Raw genomic sequence first — 25,265 nt, forward strand, 5'->3', positions numbered from 1 at the left:
AGCAGCTCTAGTGGGACTGGCCAGTCATCAGTATCTGTGGTGAGTGTCACAGAACAGCATGGGCCCAGGGTCAGGGACTCCTGAGGCAGAAGGGGTAGCAAATGAAGAAAGGGTGGCCAGGGCAGGGGTAGGCTACTTCAGAGAAGGCAAGGGCAGGTCATGAGCAGAGACAGCAGAGACTTCATGCCCTCTGGTCTGTCACAGTCTCCACAGTGGCCTTCCAATAGATAGATAGCACACTTACACTCATGCCTGGTGACAGTCTGGTGGTGTTGGATCCCTGATGTCATGAGTGAGCAAAGCCATGGTATTTGCCCCCACAGATATGTGTGAAAGGTCCAAATGTGTTCAAAGGCTACTTAAAAGATGAGGACAGGACAAAGGAGGCCCTGGACAGCGACGGCTGGCTTCACACTGGGGACATCGGGAAATGGCTGCCGGTATGTACATTTGGAGGCTGGTGCTCCACATGCCAGCAATGAGTGGGTGTGAGATTCAAGGCACTGAGGAGGGTACCTCTCCATATGCACCCCACACTTGTCCCAAGCTTCCTGCTCCTATTGTCCCAATGAAAGTGACAGTGGCCTGTGTGGAGGGCAGAACTTGGGCCTTAGAACCAACTTACTATACTTCGTGGGTTCCAGGAAAGGGTTTGCTGGTGTATGGAGCCTGGTGGTTAAGTAGAAGGAGGTACATTTCTTGAGCAGATCTGAGAAAGCCAGTGTCTTAGTTAGGGTTTTATTGCTGTGAAGAGACACCATGATCATGGCAACTCTTATAAAGGAAAACATTTAATTGGGGCTGGCTTACAGTTCAGAGGTTCAGTCCATTATCATCATGGCAGGAAGCATGGCAGTGTGCAGGAAGACTGGTGCTGGAGAGGTTGCTGAGAGTTCTACATCCAGATTGGTAGGTAGCAGGAAGAGAGGGTGCCTCTGGGCCTGGCTTGGGCTTATGAAACCCTAAAGCTCACCCCCAGGGACACACTTTCTCCAACAAGGCCCCAGCTCCCAACAGTGCCACTCCCTATGAGACTATGGGGGGCATTTTCATTCAAACTGCCACAGCCAGCGACACTGGACATCTGGAGAAGGGAAAACCTTGGAGTCGGTGGATAAGGGACGCCTCCGTTCTTTTAGCTCTGCTGGAAGTTGTTTTTGTCACCTTGAACAAAGCCACACTCCTCTTTTGGGGCACACCCTGGCCCATTTGTAGAAACTGAATCTTCACAGCGCTCTTTGGCTATGGCTCCCAACTTTTATCCCAAACCAGTTTGCCTCATTGTCTCATTTAATAATGACATAATTTATGTGTTCTGTGTTCCTGTGTGCTTGTGTATGTGGGTGTGACCATGGTGATTGTGAGGTCAAAGGACAACTTGCATGCTTTGGTTCTCCTTCTCCTGTGGCCTTGGGGCTCAGACTCAGGTCATAGCCTAGGCAGACAGTGCCTCTACCCTGAGCCATCTTTCAGGCCCACACCCCTTTATTTTAAAAATGAGGATACAACATCGTCTGCCTCTGCAGTCATTGTCACAAGGAGCAAATGAGATCATGGCTACAAAGCACTTAGCACAGTGTCTGCCATGGATCAGACAACTATGCAAACCCTTTAAGAAAACAAAATACTGTGGCCAACACCCAGAGCCCTTGCCTGGTGTCGCTCGGCCAGGGGCCTCTTTGTATGTCTGGAAAGTTGCTGCTGTTTGGTCAGAATCTGAGGCGTTGAGCTTATCAGACACATGAGTGATGCTGAGCCCTCCCACGGGCTCTGGGGCCAGGTGAGCCAATTGGCCTCTGCTCGGGCCTGTGCACTTGCCTTTGAGACACCCTCATTCCTGTGGCAGACAAGGACAAGTCCCCAGTGTGTTCCCTGGAACAGGGACTCTGCTCAGGGAAGGCATACACTTTTATTTTTATTTTTAGTGTGAGTAGGGTTGAGGGTACAAGCATCAGGGAAGAAGCAGAGGACAGGCACTCACTGGACCCGACTCTCAGGCCAAGAGAACAAGAGAGAGAAGGGACAGTTGGGCCAGGATCAGTAGACCATCAGCTCCAGCAGAATGGATGTGTAGGAGAGGGGCAGGAGAGGTCTGTGGAACATGGACACTTGTGGAGGGACAGATGTCCCATAAGCCAAGGAAGATTGAGACTCGAGGCCCTGCACTTGCAAGGGTCCCTTTCAAAGCCCTGCAGTCAATTGGATTATTTATTTGTTTGTTTGTTTGTTTGTTTGTTTATTTATTATTTTGTATTGATGATGATGGTGGTGATGACAGGTTTTTTGAGAAGGTCTTTCTGTATAGTCCTCAATTGTGGCCTCAAAGTGCTGCCATCCTCTGGCCTCAACCTCCCAAGTGTTGGGGTTATAGACACATACTGTAATGCCTGGTTTCTGTGTTTGTTTGTTTGTTTGTTTTTCATAAAGAAAGGGTCTCAGAACCGTAAAGACTCAGAGCTGAAGCACTGAACTTGAATGAAGCCTCCCACCTCTCAGGGCGAGGCAAGAAGTGAGTTAATAAATTCTTATGGAGTAGCTGGTATGCTCAGACACAAAAAACTCAAAAGCTGCCAACAGCCCATGGAGTCAGTCTCAAAAGTTATCATCATTTCTAAATAAGGGCTGAATTTTAATTGAAATTGTTCCTCCATTTGAAATAAATGTTTATGCTTTCCATGTCTCTCAGGCCAAATGAGCAGTCATGGTTTAACTTCATCTTAGCTATGATGTGATTTTCCTTGACACCATTTCCCTAGACATTGTGTTTGGCCTTTTTGTTTCTACTCATAAACAAGGTCAATCTGTAATTTTTCTTTTAAAATACGACTCTGGCCTTGGTGTCAGTTTATTTGAATGAATGGATAAGTGATGTTTTTCTCGTGTTTTTCCCATTTTCTGGAAGACCATGTGCAAGGCTTCAATGGTTATGTTTAAGAGGTATTTGTGCTTAGAAGGTTATTATTTTATAGTAATAGATGAAGGAGAAGGCATAGACCTCTAATCCAGAAAGTCCTGGTTCTCAACCCTGAGTCCTCTGTTCTCAAGTCTGTGGGAGGAGTTAACTAATGTGTCTGACCCTCATTTTCCTCATTAGAGGAACAGAGGTGACCACAGCTGGCTGTTGCTATGAAGATCAAAGGAGCTAGCGTAAGGGAAACATAGGAGATCCAGCCCCAGTGCTGGCGAAAACAGGCCTGCTTCCTTCCTCTCTCCTGGGGAGATTGCTCTGGCCCTGGAGGATCAAACAGATGGAGTGGGGACGGAGGGTATGCAGGGCTCTTTCTGCTCCAGATGTAGTTTCCATAGGAGGAGGAAAAGGTAGGTGGGAAAGGGTTCTGGGAGTGAGGATTGATAGGCCTGAGCCAAGAGAGAGAGGTGAGGCAAACAGGAATGACCCCAGCCTGGGTCAGACCTGAGGGGAGTGATCTCCAGGAGCCTCATTCTGGGTGAGCTGTATTCTGGGTGGACAGATTTTCACAGCCTGATGGGAGTCACTGACCCGCGGCGAGCGCCGGGAGCCAATGAAGAGATCTGAGAACTTAGGTGTATGGAAATGGTTAACCCTGCTGTGCTGTTCTCAGAGATAATGAAATACAACATTCACTTAAGCACCCCAGGCACTCAAACAGGTCTTGGGTCAGTGAAGTGAATAGGGTCCCAGAGGCCACTGGCACCAGCTCTCACTCCCTGTACTCCCTGCCAGTGGATACTGGAGAGGCTGGGGCTTCTGACACCATCTGGTGGTTAGGTGGAGGCCCCAGGCTCTCTGAGGAGTCTGCTGTCCACCAGGAAATGGCAAGGGCACTCTGGGGTGGAGGCAGTAGCTGGGGCCATAGACCCTAGTGAGGTCAAAGAGGGTGGACCTGGAGATGTTGGTGAGAAAAGGTGCAGCTGAGGGTGGGCCTGGCCAAGAGGAGCCCCGATGAGGCAGAGATGGATCTGAGCAGAAGCAGATGAATGCCTGCTTCTGGGGTGAGGGTGGCTGGGGAAGCAGAGGGACCTGGTGAGGCTGATCCAGAAGAAAGGATGGCGGATGCTCAGGGTCCAGCAGAACTGCCATGTCACCCACCTGTGGTGGGCGATGGCTCCCTCAAGCCCCATGCAACATCTCTGTAGACACAGAGCGGAGCAGCTTGTGCTGGGGTGTACAGGGTAAGTCTGTACTGAGGAGGCGGGGTTCCAGCTTGGAAATGGGAGTGCTGTCTGAGGATGCTGTCTGTTCGACTCCACAGGAGGGAACCCTTAAAATCATCGATCGAAAAAAGCACATATTTAAACTTGCTCAGGGGGAATACGTTGCACCAGAGAAAATTGAGAACATCTACATCCGGAGTGAGCCTGTGGCACAAATCTATGTCCATGGGGACAGCTTAAAGGTGAGCAATGGTGCTCCAGCACTCCTACACATACTGGCCTGCCAAAAACTCCAGAGTAGATTGTGATTTCTAGTCAAACATCAGGATTTACCCATACATTTCAGGTTAAGAGGGAAAAAAATCCTTTCTTAAAGAGAAACTGTGGGACTTGGGGATCTATCTCACTGGGTAGAGTGCTTGCCTGGCACGTAGAGAGTCCTGGGTTCTGTGCCTAGCACAGCATAAAACCAGGCATGGTAGTACATCCAGGGGCAGAAGCAAAAGGATCATGAGTTTGATGCCAGCCTCAGCCTCAAAGCAAAACTACAGAAGAAATCCTAACTACTTAGGGTTTGGTTAATTACAGTAAGGCAAATGAGTTGCTTGAACATGTAGAAATAAACATTTCTACTAATTTTAATGTATGTTCACTAACTTCCAAGGGGGAAATTTCTTGAGGCACAATAATAAATACAAATTCAGTATTTTTGCTTTTCTGATTGTGTGTGTGTGTGTGTGTGTGTGTGTGTGTGTGTGTGTGTGTGTGTGTTGCAGTGGGTTGAACTCAGGGCCTTCCTGCATGCTAACCAGGCTAACCACTGAGATACACTGCCCTCTAAGCCCTGCTGTGCAAAAAAATCATATGAGTAAATGGGTATAGTAATATAAGGAATGGTACCAATGATAATATCACTATCAGTATTAAAATATTTCCTGTCAATATCATTTAGATCACAGTCAGAAAGACCAAAAATATATTCTGTGGTATCAGAGTTATTGACTCTGTTCTATCCTGTGCATTTACTTATATAATTAAACCTTAAATCACTTTTAAAGAATAACCAAAAAACTTAAAATAGTTCTTCACAAATACTTTTGAAGTAGTTTGGAAGTTCTGGGAATGTATTTTGACTCACAGACTTTGGATCAATAAAGTTGTCTGATTAATGTCCTCTGTGATGTGCAGATCTGAGATTGACATGAAAATCAGAGAGAGATATCAGAAAGTGTGTGTGTGTGCGTGCACATGTGTGTCTTTGTGTGTGTCTGTGTGTACGTGTGTGTCTTTGTGTGTGTGTATCCATGTGTGTGTGTGCGTGCGTGCGTGTGTGTGTGTGTGTATCCATGTGTGTGTGTGTGTGTGTGTGTGTGTGTGTGTGTGTGTGTGTGTGTTTAATTTTTGGCTTTTGGTACTTGGATTTGAACCCAGGCCTCAGGCGTGCTAATCAAATGCCTAGCTACTGAGCAGCCCTCTGTCAGAAGCAATCAGTCAGGACTGTGTGGCACTCTTGGTGGAAGTGTTTTATAACCTCTGAACAAACGTTTCATAACGGAAGACTTATTTTTAGGAAAGGGTGGAGTCTGAGAATACCAAGAGATTATTTTTTAATACCGGACCACAGGTGAGAACTCTAAAAGCTTGTGTCATGACTGTGTTTTCTGGTGGACTTTGTAGGCCTTTTTGGTTGGCATTATCGTGCCTGACCCTGAAGTCATGCCTTCCTGGGCTCATAAGAAAGGAATCAGAGGGACCTATCAGGAGCTTTGCACAAATCAGGTCTGTACCCCGGTGCTTCCTGACAGGCTGCCGAGCACTTGATGAGTCACATAGCAAGGGCACAGGAAACCAACAGGAATGAGGTCTAAATGCGGACGGGTGTCTGGTGTTACTCTCCACATGCTAGGAACCCTAAACCAGAGGCTGGTCATCTTGTAGTTGCTGAAGGTATTCCTGTTGACTTTCTAGAAACCGAGTAAGCCACCAAATTCTTAGGTCCAGGAGCCATCACACCAGGTTTATCTAGCCTATTGTCCCCTAGCTTGAAAGGAGAGGAGGTGACTTGTCCCAGGCCACACAGATGGTTCATGGGAGAGTCAGATGTGAACACAGGCCTTCTGAAGCCAAGAGAAGGTAGATCTCTGGGTTGAGAGGTAGGGATAGAATGGAAATAGTAACCCAGTTCTTCCACCTTAGGGCATCCACCACTCCTGCCTTCACGGAACCGGGGAGGACTGTTGTTCTTTGCTTCGGCAGCAGACATAGGCTGGCATCTCTGGTTCCACTTTCCCTCGCTGAGCCCCGAGCATGCATAGGAGTTGGTGTATAGCCTTCCGGGCTGACCAACAGAACACTTCAAGCATGCCCTAACTCATTCACAGTGACCTCTTTGGCCGTTTGCATCCCTTTCTCTCCTGGTGAGAGATAGTAATTGGCATGGCACCAGGTCACCCTTAACAGGGAAGGGACTGAGAGAGCATGTGTCTGCTGGGTCACTGGGCAACCTTACTTCAAAACCTTCTTCCTAATTCTATCCCCATTGAAATGTGTTCGTTCTCACTGGTTTGCTTCCATGGTTCAATTCAGGAGCTGAAGAAAGCCATTCTGGACGACATGGTGGAGTTGGGGAAGAAAAGTGGACTCCATTCCTTTGAACAGGTAACTGTGCCCTTTCCCACACCCATTATATCACTTTGCATAGCAGCCTGGTGACCCTGACCTAGACTCTCACCTCCGTGGTGTGGCTAGCCGGAAGGCTATACACCGACAGACCCCCGAAGGCCTGTTTCAAGCCAACTGCAACTGCCTGCTCCTGAACTAAAATAGGTCACTGGACAAGTAAGACTGTGCTTGTTGCCCTTCTAACCACAGGTGATCATAAGGCCGAAATAGAAGCCTTGCTGTCACTGGTAGGTCACATGGGCCTACTTGGGCTCCCGAGTGCCCTACCTTATTTTTACTTTGATGGGCACAGCCTTCTTGGCAGCTTACTTGCTAGGAGGACACTATCGGCCCAGTGGCCTTCTGCAAAGGAGGAGGAAACAAAGTACCCACAGAGAAAGGACACTCAGTTCCTCTGAGACCTACTGTAGCTGGGCTCAGGACTGAGCATGCTCAGTTCTACTTCATGAATCATCTACGCGCTTGAGTAAAAGCCAAAGAGAAAAATGTCCAGCAGAAAATAGTAATAGACTGATAGAAATTTTGATCCTTTGGATTTTGAAATAATTGTCTTTCATAAAATCAACATTTCATAATTTTGAAGTGGTGCGGGGGACGACAGTGAGATGGCCCAGCAAGTAAAGATGCTTGCTGCCACATCGAATGACCTAAGTTCAGTCCCTGGGTCCCATATAATGGAAGGAGAGAATTAACTCCTGAAAGTTGACCTCTGAACTCCACATGCATGTGCATATTCACTCATACAGAGAAACAGAGACAGAGAAGGAGAGACAGAGAGAGACACACAGAGAGAATTGTAACAAAAATTTTTCACCAAGCATGGTGGCGCACACCTTTAATCACAGCATGTGGGAGGCAGAGGCAAGCAGATCTCTGTGAGTTCAAGGCCAGCCTGGTCTACACAGCAAGTTTCAGGACAGTCAGGGCTCTGTAGAGAGATTCTGTCTCAAAAACAAACAAACAAATGTTTTCCACATAAAAAATGGCCCCAAAATATAGTATAAGGAATCTACAAGGCTTATAAGAATTTTAAATTTTTGTATACTGGTTTGATGGTAGCTTAGAACTAGTTTTAAATTGGTTTTAAATGTAAAATTCTTATGTTTAATCTGAAATTAAAATGTGTCTATGTACAAAGATTTTTTTTAATTTTTTTTTTTATTGTTGTTTTGGTTTGGTTTTGGACAGGGTGTCATGCTGTAGTACTTTTGGGCCAGGGCAGGCTGACCTGCTACTTATTGCATAGCCCAGGATGATCCAAATATTCGGATTACAGCTACCTACTATACCCAGCTATGGTTTTAATTTCTTAATCTCAAGCTAAAGAAATCTAAAATAGTGTCAGTGTTTGAGATTATTTTTCTCTTGAAACAGATGTTTAAATTAAGCCAGTTTGAGAAACAAACTTGGATTTGTCAGTAACTATTTCAGGACAGCTACAGCTTGAATTTGAAGTATCCCGGCTGCGTTCTTTATTTTTCAGAGTAGAAGGTCCATTTTTGTCCCTATGATTATTTCAATCTCCAAATTTGGTAGAACTTATGTTGTCTTCTTTCCTTAATTGGGATCAGCTGTGTGGTCTAGGCGCTACCCCTGAGTGGTCCCAGACCCTGCAGTCTGGGGTGATTTGAAGGACAGACTGGGACTCCACCTGGGTACAACCTTGTGGATTCGTAAGCTCTGCACGCCCTCTGTTGGTGATAGGATGCAAGACACTGAAAAACCCGCTCACTGGGAGAGGGAGTGAAAGGAGGTTGAAAGGATGGTGTGTGTGTGTGTGTGTGTGTGTGTGTGTGTGTGTGTGTGTGTGTGTGTGTGTGATATTCTTATGGTTATTTTATAAGAAACCTTCAATTAAAATTCCACTATTCTCCATTGCCTTTGGTTAGAGCATTAATGACAGGAGAGCGATCTTGACTTTCTGTCTGCCCTGTACCGTTTCTGCTCTAATAATCTGCCCTCACCATAGTAACCTCAGATGCAGGGAAGTCATGTGGCATCCCAGAGGTCTTTAGTTTTATCGCCAAAGTTGTTAACCTCTTGGTTTTCCTCTGTTCTCATTCTCCTCACCGCTCTGTGGCTTCTTCCCCAGCACAGTTAACATGTAACCTCAGCTGACCAGAGCAAACCAAGCCGCAGGGCTCCTGCCCAGAGGGAGGTATGCTCCAGACATGGCTCTTCACGGAAGCTGTCCTGGATGATCCACAATCCATTTTTGTCTTGATCTTTTCCCTTTTCAAAAATAAACGGGCAGAGGCTTGGGATATGCTTGCCTGGCAAAGTACCTGTCTAGTATGTAGCCCTGGGTTTGATCCCAGCACCACATACACTAGGCATGGAGACAATACGTTCTTATAATCCCAGCACATGAGAGGTAGATTCAGAAAGATCAGAAGTTCAAGTCCATCCCAACCACAAAGCAAGTTCCAGGCCAACCGAGGCTGCATGAGACCTTGTTTCAAACAAACAAACAAAAACAAAAAATAGGTCAGTCAAGGATAGTGGGGATTAAGGCAGGAAGATCATAAATTCAAGGCCAGCCTGGGCTATGTAGTGAGACTCTATCTCAAGGTGGGGGGAAAGGGGCAATTGAAGGTTAACTGGAAACACGAAGAATGACATAACTAAGTCCAGAATTTAAGTCATCCGATACAAACTTTAGGAGTTTGGATTTACTGAGCTGGGTTGATTGCACTAAGCTTTGAATCAGAAAAAAAAAATGGATTCACTGTAGCATCATTTCAAGAAACATGCAATTCTAAGAACTAGGTCAGCCATTAGTAATTTACAGAGGTCTTTGAAAGATTTGTATTTTACTAAGTAGATAAGTTATAGTTAAAATATTCTATCAACAATTAAGTGATGTGGATGACTAGCAGATATTTGAGCACACTTAGTTTTGATTTAATTATGTTCTTTGTATTTGTGTGCCTCATTAATTTGCATAGACAATACAAAACGAAATTTGACACAATAGATTTTTTTTCAAGTTCTAACCAGTGGACCTCTCCTTAGACACACTGTATTCAGGAATGGATTTATCATTTTCCTGACTCATGGAAATGTTTTATTTTTCTTTATTTCTATCTTTCATCTTAAATTATTTATTTTGTCTTTATTATCTACAATCAAACTTGAGTTGATACCTTTGAAGAACTGAAAGTACTATGGTTCTTCAGATATACAAATGCTTATGGGTTTTTGTTGCTTTTTATAAAAGGTTTTTGAGATTTTATATATCTTTATTTTATGTGTATGGGTGTTTTGCCTGTATGGATATATGCCCTCACACTATGTATGTGTAATGCCCGCAGAGGCCAGAAGAGGGCAACAGATCCTATGGAACTGGAATTACAGGCAGTTAATTGTGAGCTGCCATGTAGGTGCTAGTAGTGGAACCCAGGTCCTCTGAAAGAGCAGCCAGTGCTCTTAACCATGGAATTATTTCTCCAGCCCCAGAAAGTTCATGTTCTTAAGAGATGAAATAAATGGAGAATGTGGAGATACTTCATTCCAATGCAATGTTTAAATGCTACAGTATTTTTTTTTTTAATGAAAGTTCTATAAATCTCATTTCAGTGGCAAGTTTCAAGAAAGAAAGCTACTGTTAGGCATTTTCTTTCTCATTTCTTCTATAAAATGTATTAAAAGTTAGAAAGAGCCAGGCATGGTAGTGCACTCAGGAGGCAGAGGCAAGTGGATCCCTATAAGTCTATATAGAGAGGTCCAAGCCAACCAGAGCTGCACAGTGGGAGACAGTGTCTCAAAAATAAACATCATACATACATACATACATACATACATACATACATACATACATACATACATACATACATACTCACACACATATATACATATGGGGCTGGAGAGATGGCTCAGTGGTTAAGAGAAGTCTTTGCTCTTCCAGAGGACCTGGGCTTGATTCCCAACACCCACACGGAGGCTCACAACTGTCTGCAACTCCATTTCCAAGGGATCTGATGCTCTCTTCTGGTCTCCACAGGCACTGCACACACATGGCTCACAGACATACCCACAGGCAAAACACTCATACACATAAAAATAATTACATAAATAAAATTGGAAAGCCGGTTTCATGGACATAAATGAAGATTAAGAATCCTCTTCTTTAGTACATTCATAGTTAGACAACTTTCTAGAAAGCATATAATTAGTGCACAAAATGAATTCATGCCTTATCATTGACCTCCCTCCTGAAAACAGCTCAAAGTTTGATGCCCACAGTTAAGGTCATCATTAACAATGGATCTGATTTCTTCTTCTTCTTTTTTTTTTTTTTTCCATCTACTGCCCAAACTTTGGGCACTCAAGTCGATTGTATAAGTGTTTTCTGGAAGAATGTAAAGGACCCAAGGCAGCTCCTGATGGCCTGAAGGCGGTGTTGCTCTGATCTGCTCACTAAGGGGATAAACTGTGAGCTGGATTCAGGCCCCGGGGCCTGTTTGGCATTCTTTGCAGGGCTGGATCTGGTGGTTCAAGTTCAGGCAGAGCAGTCCTGCAGACAGCTGTATGGAAGGGCTGTGTGCTCGGCTGCGCTCCAGGAGCTGATTTGACAGATACCCAAAATCTGCCTGGTTTAAGCCCTTCCCCTTGAGACTCTGTCCCTTCAGTGTCCACACCCCCTAAAGAGTGTCATGCCGCTCTCCCTGTGAATGTTACTGTTCCTATGCTGCACTCTCTGTGGCTTCTGCCATCACAGCTACATTTCCAGTCTCTCTCCCCTGGACTGAATGTAGAGTCCTGCCCAAGTAACCCAAGTGCTCCCCATGTCCCACTAGGAAATCAGAAGAGCTAGTAGCCAGGCTGCAGACGTTGTATCCTGGCCTTTGCCTCTCCTTGGAAAAAAATCATAATAACTTCATAAACAAAAGAAGGTAGGAGAAGGGTGTGGTGGTGTAGCCCTACTATCCCAAGATGGGGGAGCAGGGAGAACAAGAGTTCAAGGCCATCCTCAGCTATATAAGGAGTTGAAGACCATCTCAAACTACTCAAGACCATGTTTTAAAAAACAAACAAAGCAAATGAATAAACCCAAAAAATTTCACCACAAAATGGTGATATCTAAACTTTTAAAAAGTTTTTTGAAGTTATTATTCATGTTTATTTTATGTAAGTGTTCTCCCTGTGTATATGCAAAGTCCACAGAGGCCAGAAGAGGGCATCAGAACCCCCTAGAACTGGTGTAGATGGTTGTATACATCCGTGCAGGTACCGGGAACCAAACCCTGGTCCTGGCAAGAGCAGTGAGTGCCTTTAACACCCCCATCTATCACTCCAGCCCTGTAATTTCCGATTTAAAAAAAAGTAGAACTTCTGTGACATTTGACATAAAATGTGCTCTCTTATTGGTTTGGGGCCAGAGCTCAAATCTCTCTAACTTCCTCATCTCTAACCATCTGACCTTCCTGCCTACCCCTCTTTCACCCCACCTCCACAAACCTCTTTATCTCTCCCTACCCCAGCCTTCCTGTCTCTGACTCTCATATCCACCTACACCGCATGTCACACCACCTGAGAAGTGGCCTGTGTATGTTTCGTGCTTCTCAGTATTCTGAGCTTCTCACTTGGGACCTGTTTCAAAGAACTTCAAGTGTCTTAGGATGGTTTATGTGTGATAACAACACACTGGGGGGAAACTTTTTCATAAGGTACAAAGACTTGTAGTCCTAGTCTTGAGAAATCTTTCCTGTTTTGAGTAGCAAGCATACTGAGAAAAATTTTAATATTTTATGTGTATGTTTTGCCTGTATGGGTATATGCCCACACACTATGTACACGCAGTGCCCTCAGAGGCCAGAAGAGGGCAACAGATCCTATGGAACTGGAATTACAGGTAGTTGTGAGCTGCCATGTAGGTGCTAGTGATAGAACCCGGGTCCCCTGAAAGAGCAGCCAGTGCTCTTAACCATGGAATTATTTCTCCAGCCCCAGAAAGTTCATGTTTTTATGAAATGAAATCACAGAGAATTTGAAGCTACTGCATTCCAGTGCATTGTCTTTCTCCATGAGGGACTTAATCCCTCTGACACCTTGAGCCAGAAGACACTGGTCTTCCTTTAGATTGTTTCTGTCAGGTGTTTTGGTCATAATGATGAAAAGGAACATAAAAATGAAACACAGCCCAAACCCTGCCAAGCCTGGGGGATGACTTCTCAGGAAGAAATGCAGTCAATGCACACAGAAAAAACTGGCTCACAGTCCACTGGTTTTCCTTCTTTGCATAAGTGGAAAGATGGATGATTCCAGCCGGGTACAGGTCCCCAAAGACACGGGCTCTTCTTGTCTTTCCACTTCTCTCTGATCTTAGTATGTCACTTTTCACCCATGGTGAAAGGTGGCCACAACAGCTCTCAACCCCACCCACATTCAAGTCGGGAGAAGGAGAGGAGGTGGAGGTAGTCATGTCTGAATTTTTTATTAGGGAAGCAAATTTTTTTTCTTTCTCAGTAACCAAATATGGATTTCATGGCTATCCTCTAGCCACAATGCAGAGCTGAGAAATCAGAAATCAGGACTGTCATGGTATGTCCTGGATCCAAACTAAATCCGGGTTCATTAGCATGAGGGAGTGAGGATGGATACCAGAGAACTGGTATTCCTCACCCTACAGTAGTTATGTTCAGCTCTGGCATCTCTTGCTGAATTGTAGGTTCCATGTGAGTAAGAGCTATTTGTGTGTCTTTGTATCCCTGAAACACAGTACCTGACACTGTATATGCTCAGTGAACATTGATTATCTAAAGCTATTCCTGAATCTGTGTTTGTATTTTAACATACACATTTTGATACAGTTTTAAAGTATCTTTAGCTTTTTATTTTTTTAAGCAATCTTTAGCTCAGCTCACTCTTTAATAATAGAAATTATTAAACTCATTAAACAACAGAAATCACTTAACTTGGTCCCACTCAGCAGGAGACAATTTCTTAGGGCCTGTACCACTCCAGTGTTCAGCCCCAGCTCAGATAGAATATTCTCCGAGAACTGCCGGGGAGTCTTCCTGCTGGAGCCCAGTACGAGACTCCTAGGCCATCCCTCCATCCTTCCGTGTAATCACTCTGCCTTGCAAAGAGCTTTTGTCTGAGAAGCCAGGGCTCTGCCTCATAGAAGGCAGAAGTAGTGAGAGCTAGATCAGATCCTCTGTGCCCCCTCTAAAAGACTCAACAAAAGTTCGTGGCATGGGCTGGGGATGTAGCTCAATTGTAGAGTGCTTGCCCAGCACCCTGGGTCCTACCCTCCGTGATGCAGAAACTGGTGTAGTAATGTCTACCCATCAACTCAGCACTGCTTTAGAGCATGCTCAGCTACATAGTGAATAAGGCCGGCCTGAGCTACATGAGATCCTGTCTCAAAAACCAAAACTGTCCACAGTAACGTTGTTCCACCTCATTGTGTCTTCCCGTCTCTTTGCACTCAGTAGATGACAGCATCTCTAGGCAGTCATCTACAGCAGACACCAACGAGTCCTCATGGCAGCCCCCCTCTGTATCACACCTTGTCACCGTGTCTCCAATTCATTCCGAACTGTTTGCCTATCTCTGTCTGCCTCTGCCCTATGTGTAGATCAGCGTTTCTCAATCTGTGGGCGCAAGGCCTTTGGGGGTCAAATGACCTTCCACAGGGGTTGCATATCAGATAGCCTACATATCAGATACTTATATTACAATTCATAACAGCAGCAAAATTACAGTTACAAGTAACAATGAAAGAACTTTTCTAGCTGGGAGTCACCATACACGAGGAACTATATTAAAAGACAGCTTAGGAAGGCTGAGGACATTTACTTCCATTCTTAACTCTTCTCAAAGCCATCTTCCATTTCTCCTGGAGCCCTCTTTCTACAATGCATGTGCTGTTGCACTCTTTAAAAATCTCCAGTCCAGCTGGACAGTGGCGGTGCACGCCTTTAATCCCAGCACTCAGGAGGCAGAGCCAGGCAGATCTTTGTGAGTTCGAGGCCAGCCTGGGCTACAGAGAGAGCTCCAGTCAGGACAGGCAGCAAAATTACACAGAGAAACCTTGTCTCCAAAAAATAAAAAATAAAAAATAAATTCCAGGCCTTTCTTCTTATGCTTGGGATAAAGTTTGACCTTCTCTTTCTCCACCACTGGACTATCTATGCCTTTAGCCTTATACCTCCCACACTTGACTTTCTTATGTAATGACAAGAAACCACTTAGCCATCCCTTTAGACACCTGCTTTCTTCTCAGCTGCTGGTTTTGTTCTTGAGGACTGTGCCCATGGTATCCTCCTTCACCTACATTTCCCTGTTTACTGTTTGACTATTTGTTTATTTAAGATAGGGTCTCGTGTATCTTAAGCTGAACTTGAACTTGATATGTAGCCAAGGGTGACTTTGAACTTCTTGTCCTCCTGCCTCTACCTCATGAGTGCTGGTTATGCGACACCACACCCTGTTTTTATAAGATATTGGGGATTGAACCCAAACCTCATACATGGTAGTACTCCACCAGCCATCCCCAGCCTCAACTGTTGCTCTCTCTCTCTTTTTTTTTTTTTTAACACTCACTTGATTGTGAAACCTTCCCTGACTACACCTCTCTCTTCCCTAACTCAGATCTGTGCTCTTCATTCTCGGCACATCATGTTAAAAATTGCCCAGCGTCCTTCAGTCTGCTCTGTAAGCACTAACTTACACCACTTTGGGTGTTGGTATTTAAGACTCCTCCTTGTATTCTCAGTGCCTAGCAGAGCAAGCAACCTGTTCATGTCTATTGAGTTGCTGAGTGAATGAATGAGTGAGTGAGTGACAAGAGGAAAGGGTGGCTTTCAGAGATATCAAATGGGCGGAAACATGTTTGAATATAATTTTGTCTTAGCATGGTATGCTAAAGTCAAGATGCCTATTCCTTTATGCCTGTTTATTTTGAACATATATGCTATAAATGCTGTGGGGTTTTTCCTATTAAAGATATCTCTGCATTTGTTTTTTAGGTTAAAGCCATTTACATCCATTGTGACATGTTCTCAGTTCAAAACGGTTTGCTGACACCAACACTGAAGGCTAAGAGACCCGAGCTGAGAGAGTACTTCAAAAAACAAATAGAAGAGCTTTACTTGGTCTCCATGTGAAGCTCAAGGAGGGTTCTTCTCAGTCCAATGAACTTTGCAGCAATATTACGGTTATTCTTGAAAGAGAGGAATCGGAGGGACGCAGCTGATAAGGAATGAGCACCCGATCTTGCGACTGAGCCTTTCCCAACCCATGAAGTCTCTAACAATATTTTCTCTACCATCACCAAGTATACTTTATTTTTATTAAATGATATTGTAGCAAGCTGCTAAAAATATTGCAAATGGCAATGTAAAAACAAATCAAGACATTTTCTCATGAACTGTGTACCACTAAAAGTAATATATTCGCAATGTTCACAGAATTCCATTAAACATAAAGGAAAAACCATAACTGATATATTGTACTTAATTATTTGTGGAATAATAACCAGATACAGCGAATGTCTAGGCAATGTGGACTACCTCATTAAATAACCGTCAAAGGTCGCAGTTAGGGCAGACTCAAAACTTAAAGCAAGATGTGGGAAGTCACGCCCAAACAAAACATGGTAGTTTGCATGTGACCTGACTTCCATCCTCTAACATGACCATCCTTGTTGATGCAAAAGCCTTCTGTCTGATTTTTACTTTTATATAAAAAATGGAAATGTAGATGTTCTTTTTAAAAGTATTATATTTATTTAATAACTCCCAAAGTTCTTTCAGTACATTTTCTCGTTGATCAAACTCACTGAAATATTCAGAATCTACATAAAAAACTACATATAAGGTATGTGTATTTACAGAATTCTTACCATAACAAAGCTTAAAAGATATCTGTTGACTTCAGCAAATGGAGTCGTGGCAAAAAACGTAGGGGACGACACTCCGTGATTTCCCAGGGTGGGTGACAATTCATGTACTTGTGTTCCTGCTAGAATCTTTCCCCTTTCCATTTTCAGTATGTCTATGCCAAGTCTGGGAAACACAGTATGGCTGAACTTCTGAACAACTTTGCTTTCCCTCTTATGACTTTTAAGGCAAATGCCAGGAGGACTAGATGCTATTTCCAAATAACTCTCCAATGACATGTATGGAGCACTTCTTCAAAATTTTCCCAGAAAACCGTTTAAATTCAACATAGAGCAAGACCTGCAAATGGTATAATTCCATTCTTAGAATCTCTAGATGCTACCAAGTTTGACCATTAAACCTTAATTATACCACATATTTAGATGCATCCTGAATCTGGGTGCCATGATTCTAATGTCACTAAAAGCCTCGATACCATGGACAGCGCAATTCGGGTCAGCTTTACACATCCTGTTCCTGAGGAGAGCAAGGTCCCTAGGGAAGTCTTTCTCTTCTGTTGGAACAGGACTCTGAAAGTATATGGAGAACTCAGGCAGTTCACATGACCTTTCCAAATACATATGTGATCAGTGTGGCAGGACAAGAATTCCTTAGCCCTGGAGGAAATCCAACTTGGTTTGTAAGTGAATGTTGTCAGTTACAACCTGCATCATTGTGCAGGCCTGTTGAATGGTCTCAATCAGTTTGTAGGTGAATGTTATCAGTTAGAACCTGCATTATCATGTAGGCCTGTTGGATGATCTCAACCTGTTTGTAGGTGAATGTTATCAGTTAGAACCTGCATCATCATGTAGGTCTGTTGCACGGTCTACATCATTGATCACACATGTGTTTCAATCATGCTGAGTCTTGACCTCTGTTTCAATTGATATAGTTATTCGGGTACTTTTTTTTTAAAATTCGGGTATATTCCTTGGGCATAATCTCTCTGAAGACTCATTGTTGCACTTATAAATTTGACTTTGAATAAATGAGCAAATTCTGTTCACATTAATTTGTTTCACAGGGTGGAGGATCAAAACCAGATCCTTTCACATGCTAGGCAAGTGCTGTCCTACTGAGCTCCACTCCTAGTGTGCATTAAATTTGGAAGACATTTCTGACTAGACAAATAACACATCCAAAGCCACATGTGGGAAGCACTGGCTTTTTAGATACTTAATACATATTTGACAACTAAATTGAAGTTCATTACCTGAATTAGATACTCATATTATTTTAAGGGCAAGAAGTTCTGCATTTCAAATAAAAGAAGCTGTTTTCCATTGTCCTACTTGACTAAAATCTCATAGCTGACTTTGATTCCAACAGAATTTTTAACAGTGCAATTTAAGCAAATTATTTAAAAATTTATCTGTGTTCTATTTATTCTTCTTTGTAGTTAGATGTGATTAAATATGGACAACCTTTGTTTGTTGCTTGTTTCTCAAAAGATTTTGCATTTCTATTGAACTTCCCAATCTGTGTGGGAACTATCACACTTCATGGGAGGGTGCAGATGTGCTTAGAAAGTCAATGGTGGGCCTTAAATGCATCGTATACCCTATTGCTCCTCTGTGAAACACTACTTAAGTTTGTAACAAGAAAGAAATGAAACAGCATGTCATCAATGGAAAAATCCTTCTTGCTTCATATTTCTCAATCTTATCTCAGGTGATGAAAAATAAGTTTGTGTTTCTCTTTGACCAATATAGGAAAAAGGCTAAGTACTTAAGACTTGTCATAATCCCAATGGGCACCATATACTGTTTAAAGTTTGGAGGCCACAGAGACTAATTTCTTAATCATAAATATGTTCTTAAATGTTTGGCATTTGTATCTATTTGTCACTCAAATGTTCAAATGTGTTACTAATTCTCACTTTTTAAAAAAAAAAAAATCAACCCAGTTTGGGTAAACACTACAAAACAATATTTACATTGCCCCCATTAGCCACAAAAGATGTCTTTATACGTAGTAGTGAGACATCCCCTTCAGATGGTAGAGAAGACTAATAGGGTGTGGTATGCAGGCCTAGCTCCGTGTGTTAGGATTTCAAACTCAGGTTCAAGGAGTAGCCATGCCCTGTCTTCCTCACAAGCCTGAGGAGGGGGACCCCAAAAGTCTCCATTGAGAGTTTTACAGCCAGTTAATGTTTTAGCAATTTGAAATCAGCACTTAAAATTTGATTGTATTGCCCATGAGAGGACCAATGGTTATTAATTATTCTGCCATAATAAACAAATTGTTCTGTATGTTTCACATGTATTAAGCACAAATGTGATGCAGTTATTTTAAATGCAAAATACTAGAAAATGAATGTAAAAAAATGGAAAATTATATTTTTTGCATGAAGATAAACTACTTACAAAATTGCTTAATATCTCAGGACAAAAGAATGAATCATCAAATGTAAAACTGATAAATTATAAGTTGGCTGTATTTTCTTGACAGTTTTAATTTTAAGAAAACACTACAATGATAAAAAGGATCCTGACAGTCTTAAGCTCTCTCTTAAGTATGCTGCACAATTCTGCCTGTGTATCTACAAATAATCCCATGAGAATGAGAGCAGCATCCATGAGGACCAGTCCCCGAATGAGAATCTCTTCATTGAGAACACATTAATAGTTGTACTGCAGAGGTGATGTGTATTTGAAAATGTAAGCAAGCGTTTCTAATCTAGTCCCAAACACAAAGGGTTTTCAGGAGGTGGTAATGCCCGTTAAGCATTCATTCATCTGACCACTCATTTTACTTTTCCTTGTTAAATCATTGCCATGATTGCATGGGGAGGGGGAAATGGCTATTTTTGAAGAATTGCGTATTCTACTTTCAACTTTTGAAAATCAAGAAATTAAAATATTACTTTTTAAATATGCATAGATGTACCTTAACTGTAATTATATTTTAGTTTGCTTTGTTATAACAGCATGAACATCAAATACAAAATGCACTTATGAAAACTTTTGTAAAAAATAAAGTTTTTTTTTTATTTCTCAAAATTGTTTACAATTTCTTTCTCTGTCATATGCTTCTATGACATAATTCCCTTATGGGAACATGTTTGATAATCATCAGTATGGTGTATTTGGTACCCAAGCATGAAGCTTTTGCATCAGCATATTCTGCATCACCTGTAAGTTTTCCCAAACTTTAATTTAGTGAGACATGATTAATTATGGACAGCTTAGGTGCACCAAGAGGCTTTCCTTTGTGCAGGCCTTTTTGCTGGAACCCTTGCTATTATTAACCATGACCTGGATTTAAATAATTTTCAGTCTTCCAAAGGACAAACAACTCTTAAAAATTTTCCATCATGAGGATGGTCTTTAATATTTTCTCAATGTCATCTAACCAACCATAAACTAAAAGAAATATATACTTTTTTCCTTCCTTCCTTCCTTCCTTCTTTCCTTTCTTGAGACAGGGTTTCTTTGTGTAGCTCTGGCTGTAGACCAGGCTGGCCTTGAACTCAAAGATCCACCTGCCTATGCCTCCCAAGTGCTGGGATTAAAGGTGTGCGCACGCAGCAGCAGCAGCAGCAGCAGCAGCAGCAGCAGCAGCAGCAGCAGCAGCAACCACCACTGCCACCAGCTGGCAAAAGATATAGTTTCTTAAAATGGTGCGCTCTACCACGTCCAGTTTGTTCAGATTCTGCCTTTGAGTATTTGCTCTTATCTGCTCCTCTCCAGTCTCACAGCTATCTGTATAGTTTAAGCCACCCTTGTTGTTGGTTTGAAATAGTACAGTGCTTTCTTAAAACAGTCTTCATGGTCCCACTCCACTTTCCCAGATTTTGTCATGACATCTTTTTAAAGTGAAAATCTGTCACAACATTTCCTTCTCATTGTTTCTTTGAATGAAGTTCTGACTCCCTGCTTCAGTACACAAAACTCTAATGTATCCTCTGCCACTTCCTCATGGAGCCTCAGATCCTATCACACCAATGACTCTCCCTCTGCCTCTATGCCTTGGTCTTTAAAAAAAAAAAAATCGCACACCCCCTCTGCTCCAACTTCTGCCATTTTCCTTTGAAAACTCAGTTTTAGGACGGAGAGATAGCTGAGTAGTTAGGAGGACATAATACTCTTACAGAGGACTGGGGCTTGGGTCCTAGTACCCACATCATGGCTCACAACTCCAGTGCTCAACACTCCAGTTCCATGGGATCTGATACCCTATTCTGGCCTCCACACATTTCTGCATGCACATGGTACAAATAAAACTCACCCAGGCATAGGCATATTAATATTTAAACAAAACAAAGCAAAAGTAAGCTCCAAGCTTAAAAGCTTTCCAAGTGATTGATTGGTTGATTGATTGATTGATGGCCTCTTTGCCACATCCCCCCTGGGACAGTTGCTTCAGGTTTTAGCTTCAGTGCAAAAAGTGTAGCCTCCAGTAGCTGCTCAAGAAATGTCTGTTGAAGGGAAATCCCTTTGGCCCTTTTTTGTATGTTTCACTGAATTATGACTGCAACATCTGAAGCTATATTTTATCTATCTTTGTTATTTTTCCCATTCTTGTAATCTAAGCATGTCTAACTAGTTTTCATTTAGATCCCTGACACCCATAAGCAAAGCCTCTCAAACACACACACACACACACACACACACACACACACACACACATACACACACAAAGACATTAGGAATAAGGTTTTCTTTGGATTTCAAGGGCTCCAAATCCCACAGCCTCTTTGTTTTAAAAAAACCCCTCATCAACATTTGAAACTTGTTTCCCTATGGAAGTTCATATATCTGACTGTTTCAAATCTAGTTTGACTCCTTATATGTTGAACTTGAACATGGCCAGTGCTCTGGGTCTATGGTGGGAGCAGTAAAATAGGCAAATGGAAGAAGTTCAAGTTAAGCCTCATTTGGAGATGGAGAAGAGAGAGATGACTGAATTGAGATGCCTCTGCCTACCTCACTTTGTCGTGGCACACTTGATTTTTTTTCCTTAAAAACTATTTTATTTCAGCCAGGTGGTAGTGGTACACACCTTTAATCCCAGAGCCAGGTGGATCTCTGTGAGTTCAGGGCCAGCCTGGTCTACAGAGCAAGATCCAGGACACAACACAGAGAAACCCTGTCTTGAAAAGCAAAAAAAAAAAAAAAATTTTATTTCATGAATAATGCTGGTCTAAACATAGTTGAGCCTATGTCCTTGTGGTGTGGTTGAGCATCTTTTGGGTATATGCTCAAGAGTGGTATTGCTGGGTCTTAAGGTAGGTTGATTTCCAATTTTCTGAGATACTGCCAGACTGATTTCTAGAGTGGCTGCACAAAATTACATTTACACCAGGGATGGAGGAGTGTTCCCCTTTCTCCACATCCTCTCCAACATAAGCTGTCATCGGGGGTTTTTGATCTTAGCCATTTTGACAGGTGTAAGATGGTATCTCAGAGTCAGTTTGATTTACGTTTCTCTGATGGCCAAGGACGTTGAACCATCCTTAAATGTCTTTTGGCCATTTGATATTCTTCTGTTGAGAATTCTCTGTTTAGATCTGCACCCCATTTTTAAATTGGATTATTTGATATTTTGATGTCTCGTATTATTCCGGTGTAAGTCTGTGTACCACTTGTGTGCAGTGCCCAAGGAAGCCAAAAGAGGGCATCAGATCCCCTGGAACAGAAGTTACATCAGTGTGCTCCGAAGCAAACCCTGATCTTCAGAAAGAGCAACCAGAGTTCTTAACCAGCAGTCCATCTCTCCAGCGCTTCTCTTTCTTTTTATCGGGTGATTCTAGGTGAAGCTGTAAGCAGACCATTTTGTCTCAAGCCTCTTCACTTTCCTTTACCGCTAAGGGCTCAAGCACCTCTCCTTACTCCTCTTGCCTCTTCCCTTCCCCATTAGGAGGGATGAAAGCATGACCAGCTTGCTAGACAAATGCCCACACAGCTATGCCACCTGTGGCAACCATCTGCCTTCATGAGTTTTCCTAGGACATGATTTCTTCCGCTGCAAAATGTGTGATTGTGGTGCCTAGGTGCCTAGATGCATGTGGAGGTAAGGGGGTAATTTAAAAAACTATTTTCATTTTGTATATGAATGTCTGGTGCCCAGGGAAGCCGGAAGGGGACATGGAACCCCCCAAGACTGGAGTGATAGACATTTATGAGCATCCATATGGGTGCTGGGAATTGAACCTGGGTCCTCTGCAAGAGCAGCCAGAGCTTATAACCACTGAGCCACCTCTCCAGCCCCCAGAGAACACCTTTTATGAATTGGTTATTTTCTTCTACCATGGGTTCTGGGAATGGAATTAAGTTGTCAATTTTGCATGGAAAGTGCTTTTAAAAGATTTTTAAAGTTTTTATGTGTATGAAAGTTCTGTCTGTGTATGTATTGTCCCATGGGAGCCAAAAGAAGGTATTAGATTCCCTGGAATTAGAGATATAGATTACTCTAATCCTCCATGTGAGTACTAGGAAGTGAACCCAGGTCTTCTACAATATCAGGAAGCACTCTTAGCCACTGAACCATCTCTCCAGACCCCAAGACAAGTGCTTTTACCTATTAAGACATCTCATTGGTCCTAGTTCATAAAAGTCTTTACTTGTTGGCACACGGGTGAATGCTTTCATTGGAGTAGGGGAAATGGTCACTATCTCAGTAGAGTGCTTGCCTAGCATGCACCAAGCCTTGTGTTTGATTCCAGGCACCACATTTAACTAGGCACAAGGGCACCTGCCAGTCATTCCAGAACTTGGATAGAGCCAGGAAGATGAGAAGTTTATGGTAATTCTTGGCTACATAACAATTAGATACTAGCCTGGGCTATATGAAACTGTATTTGGTGGGAAAATAACCTTTAGGGAGCTGGGCATGGTGGTGCATGCCTTTAATCCCAGTACTAAGGAGGTAGAGGCAGGTGACCTACATCGTGAGTTCCAGGTGTGCCCTGGATAACCAACCCTGCCTCAAACAAACAGAAAACATTTAGGGAGCAGGATCACTAAAGCACAGACAGGCTTTTGCTTTAAGCTGGGTTTGCTTTCAGTGTTTCTTACATTTCCAGATCTAGTTGCTCCCAAGTTCCAGGGCTCCCACAGATCATTTAAGAACTGCAGTGGGTTGATAGTCATTTTCACAAAAGTCCCCCAAAGCAATGAGAGGAGCCAGGAGACTTGGTATCGGATCACATGTTATGGGTGTGACTCAGGAAAGAATGGTGAACTGTGATCACTGTTCAGAGTGTAGCATGACTGTGGAACCCCTGACTGAAGGACCCATTGTTAAGGTACTCAACCAATACTAAGTCAGAGCCTCAAAGTACCAATATATCTAAGCAGGCAAGAATGCCCATAAAGATCCATCTGCTCTTTACAAAGTTGTATTTTGATGAGTAATAGACTGCCATAAATGTTTCCACAAGCCAATTTTCAATTGTAAAATTCAGTGTAATTTTATTATGAAAATTCAGTTTGTATTCACATACATACTATTGGAGTCTCAGGATGAGAGATGGCCCAGCTGGTAAAGTGCTTTTCACCTAAGCATGAGGACCTGAGTTCAGATCCCCTGCATCTACTTTAAAAAGATGACAGGGCAGTGTGCATCTATCTGTAAGCACCTTGCTGGAGAGGTAGAGACAGGAAGATGCCTGGAGCATGCCAGCTGGGCAGTCTAGCCAAATCAACGAGCTCCAGGTTCACTAACAGACTGAATCTCCAAACAAAACCAAAACAGTGGAGGTTAAGAAAGTCCTCTGGCTTCACACACATGCATACTCATCTGCATACGCACATGCACAATATTGGGGAGTCACAGAAAAGCCTTCAAGCTCTTCCTAATGTCATTTCTACAGATGTCAAATGCTGCTTTTTTTTTTTTTTTTTTTTTTTTTTTTGTTTGTTTGTTTGTTTTTTGTTTTTCGAGACAGGGTTTCTCTGTAGCTTTGGAGCCTGTCCTGGACTAGCTCTGTAGCCCAGGCTGACCTCGAACTCACAGAGATCCACCTGCCTCTGCCTCCTGAGTGCTGGGATTACAGGCGCGTGCCACCACCGCCCAGCGCTGCATTTTTTTTTTTTTTTTTAAGGAATAAAAGATGTCTTATCTCGATATGCTTTTCAGATGGAGCTATCTCTAACAAATCTGCCCCTTGTCTTCCTGCACTGAGTAAGGCTAGGCTCCCATATTCCTTCCCTTCAGAGACCTAAAACTCCACGGCTAGGGTCTCATGCAGTGCTCAGAACAGCAAGGCGTGAGTAACAGGTGTTGGGTCATTCTAACTAAAAGCAATGACCTGCTGGACGCAGGTATGTGTGCATGTGCGTGTGTGTGCACGTGCGTGTGTGTGCACGTGCATTTAAAATTTCAGGAGCTGGAGTTCAGTAGTCCAGAGGCCATCCACGTAGCCCAGGCTTTGCTTTGCGGGCAATAGGGCGTAGCTGGAGCTGTCCACCATCTTCCCAGAAGCCTTTGCGACTACAAAAAGTAGTACTGAGGCGGGCGGCTACGGCAGGGCGTCGCTCTGCGGCTGGCCAGTTCCTCAAGAAGGCGATGGACAAGATGGGGCGTGCGGGGCCCTCCGGCTTGGGCGGAGTGGCC

The 25,265-nt window shown here is 43.2% G+C and overlaps 1 protein-coding gene across 5 annotated transcripts in view; it reads left to right on the plus strand.

Moving 5' to 3' along the window:
- The window catches only part of Acsl6 (acyl-CoA synthetase long chain family member 6), a 60,135-nt gene extending 41,513 nt beyond the window's left edge, over positions 1-18,622 (plus strand). For all 5 annotated transcript variants that reach the window (XM_036196555.1, XM_036196554.1, XM_036196552.1 and 2 more), the window contains exons 17-21: positions 324-440; positions 4,233-4,376; positions 5,812-5,913; positions 6,721-6,792; positions 15,792-18,622. In XM_036196555.1, coding sequence (XP_036052448.1) covers positions 324-440; positions 4,233-4,376; positions 5,812-5,913; positions 6,721-6,792; positions 15,792-15,929 — 573 coding nt within the window. In that variant the 3' untranslated portion in view covers positions 15,930-18,622. The remainder of the gene's footprint in view (positions 1-323; positions 441-4,232; positions 4,377-5,811; positions 5,914-6,720; positions 6,793-15,791) is intronic.
- The last annotated feature ends 6,643 nt before the right edge of the window (positions 18,623-25,265 follow it).

Source organism: Onychomys torridus, chromosome 8 (genome assembly GCF_903995425.1).
Source record: "Onychomys torridus chromosome 8, mOncTor1.1, whole genome shotgun sequence".
Lineage (NCBI taxonomy): Eukaryota > Metazoa > Chordata > Mammalia > Rodentia > Cricetidae > Onychomys > Onychomys torridus.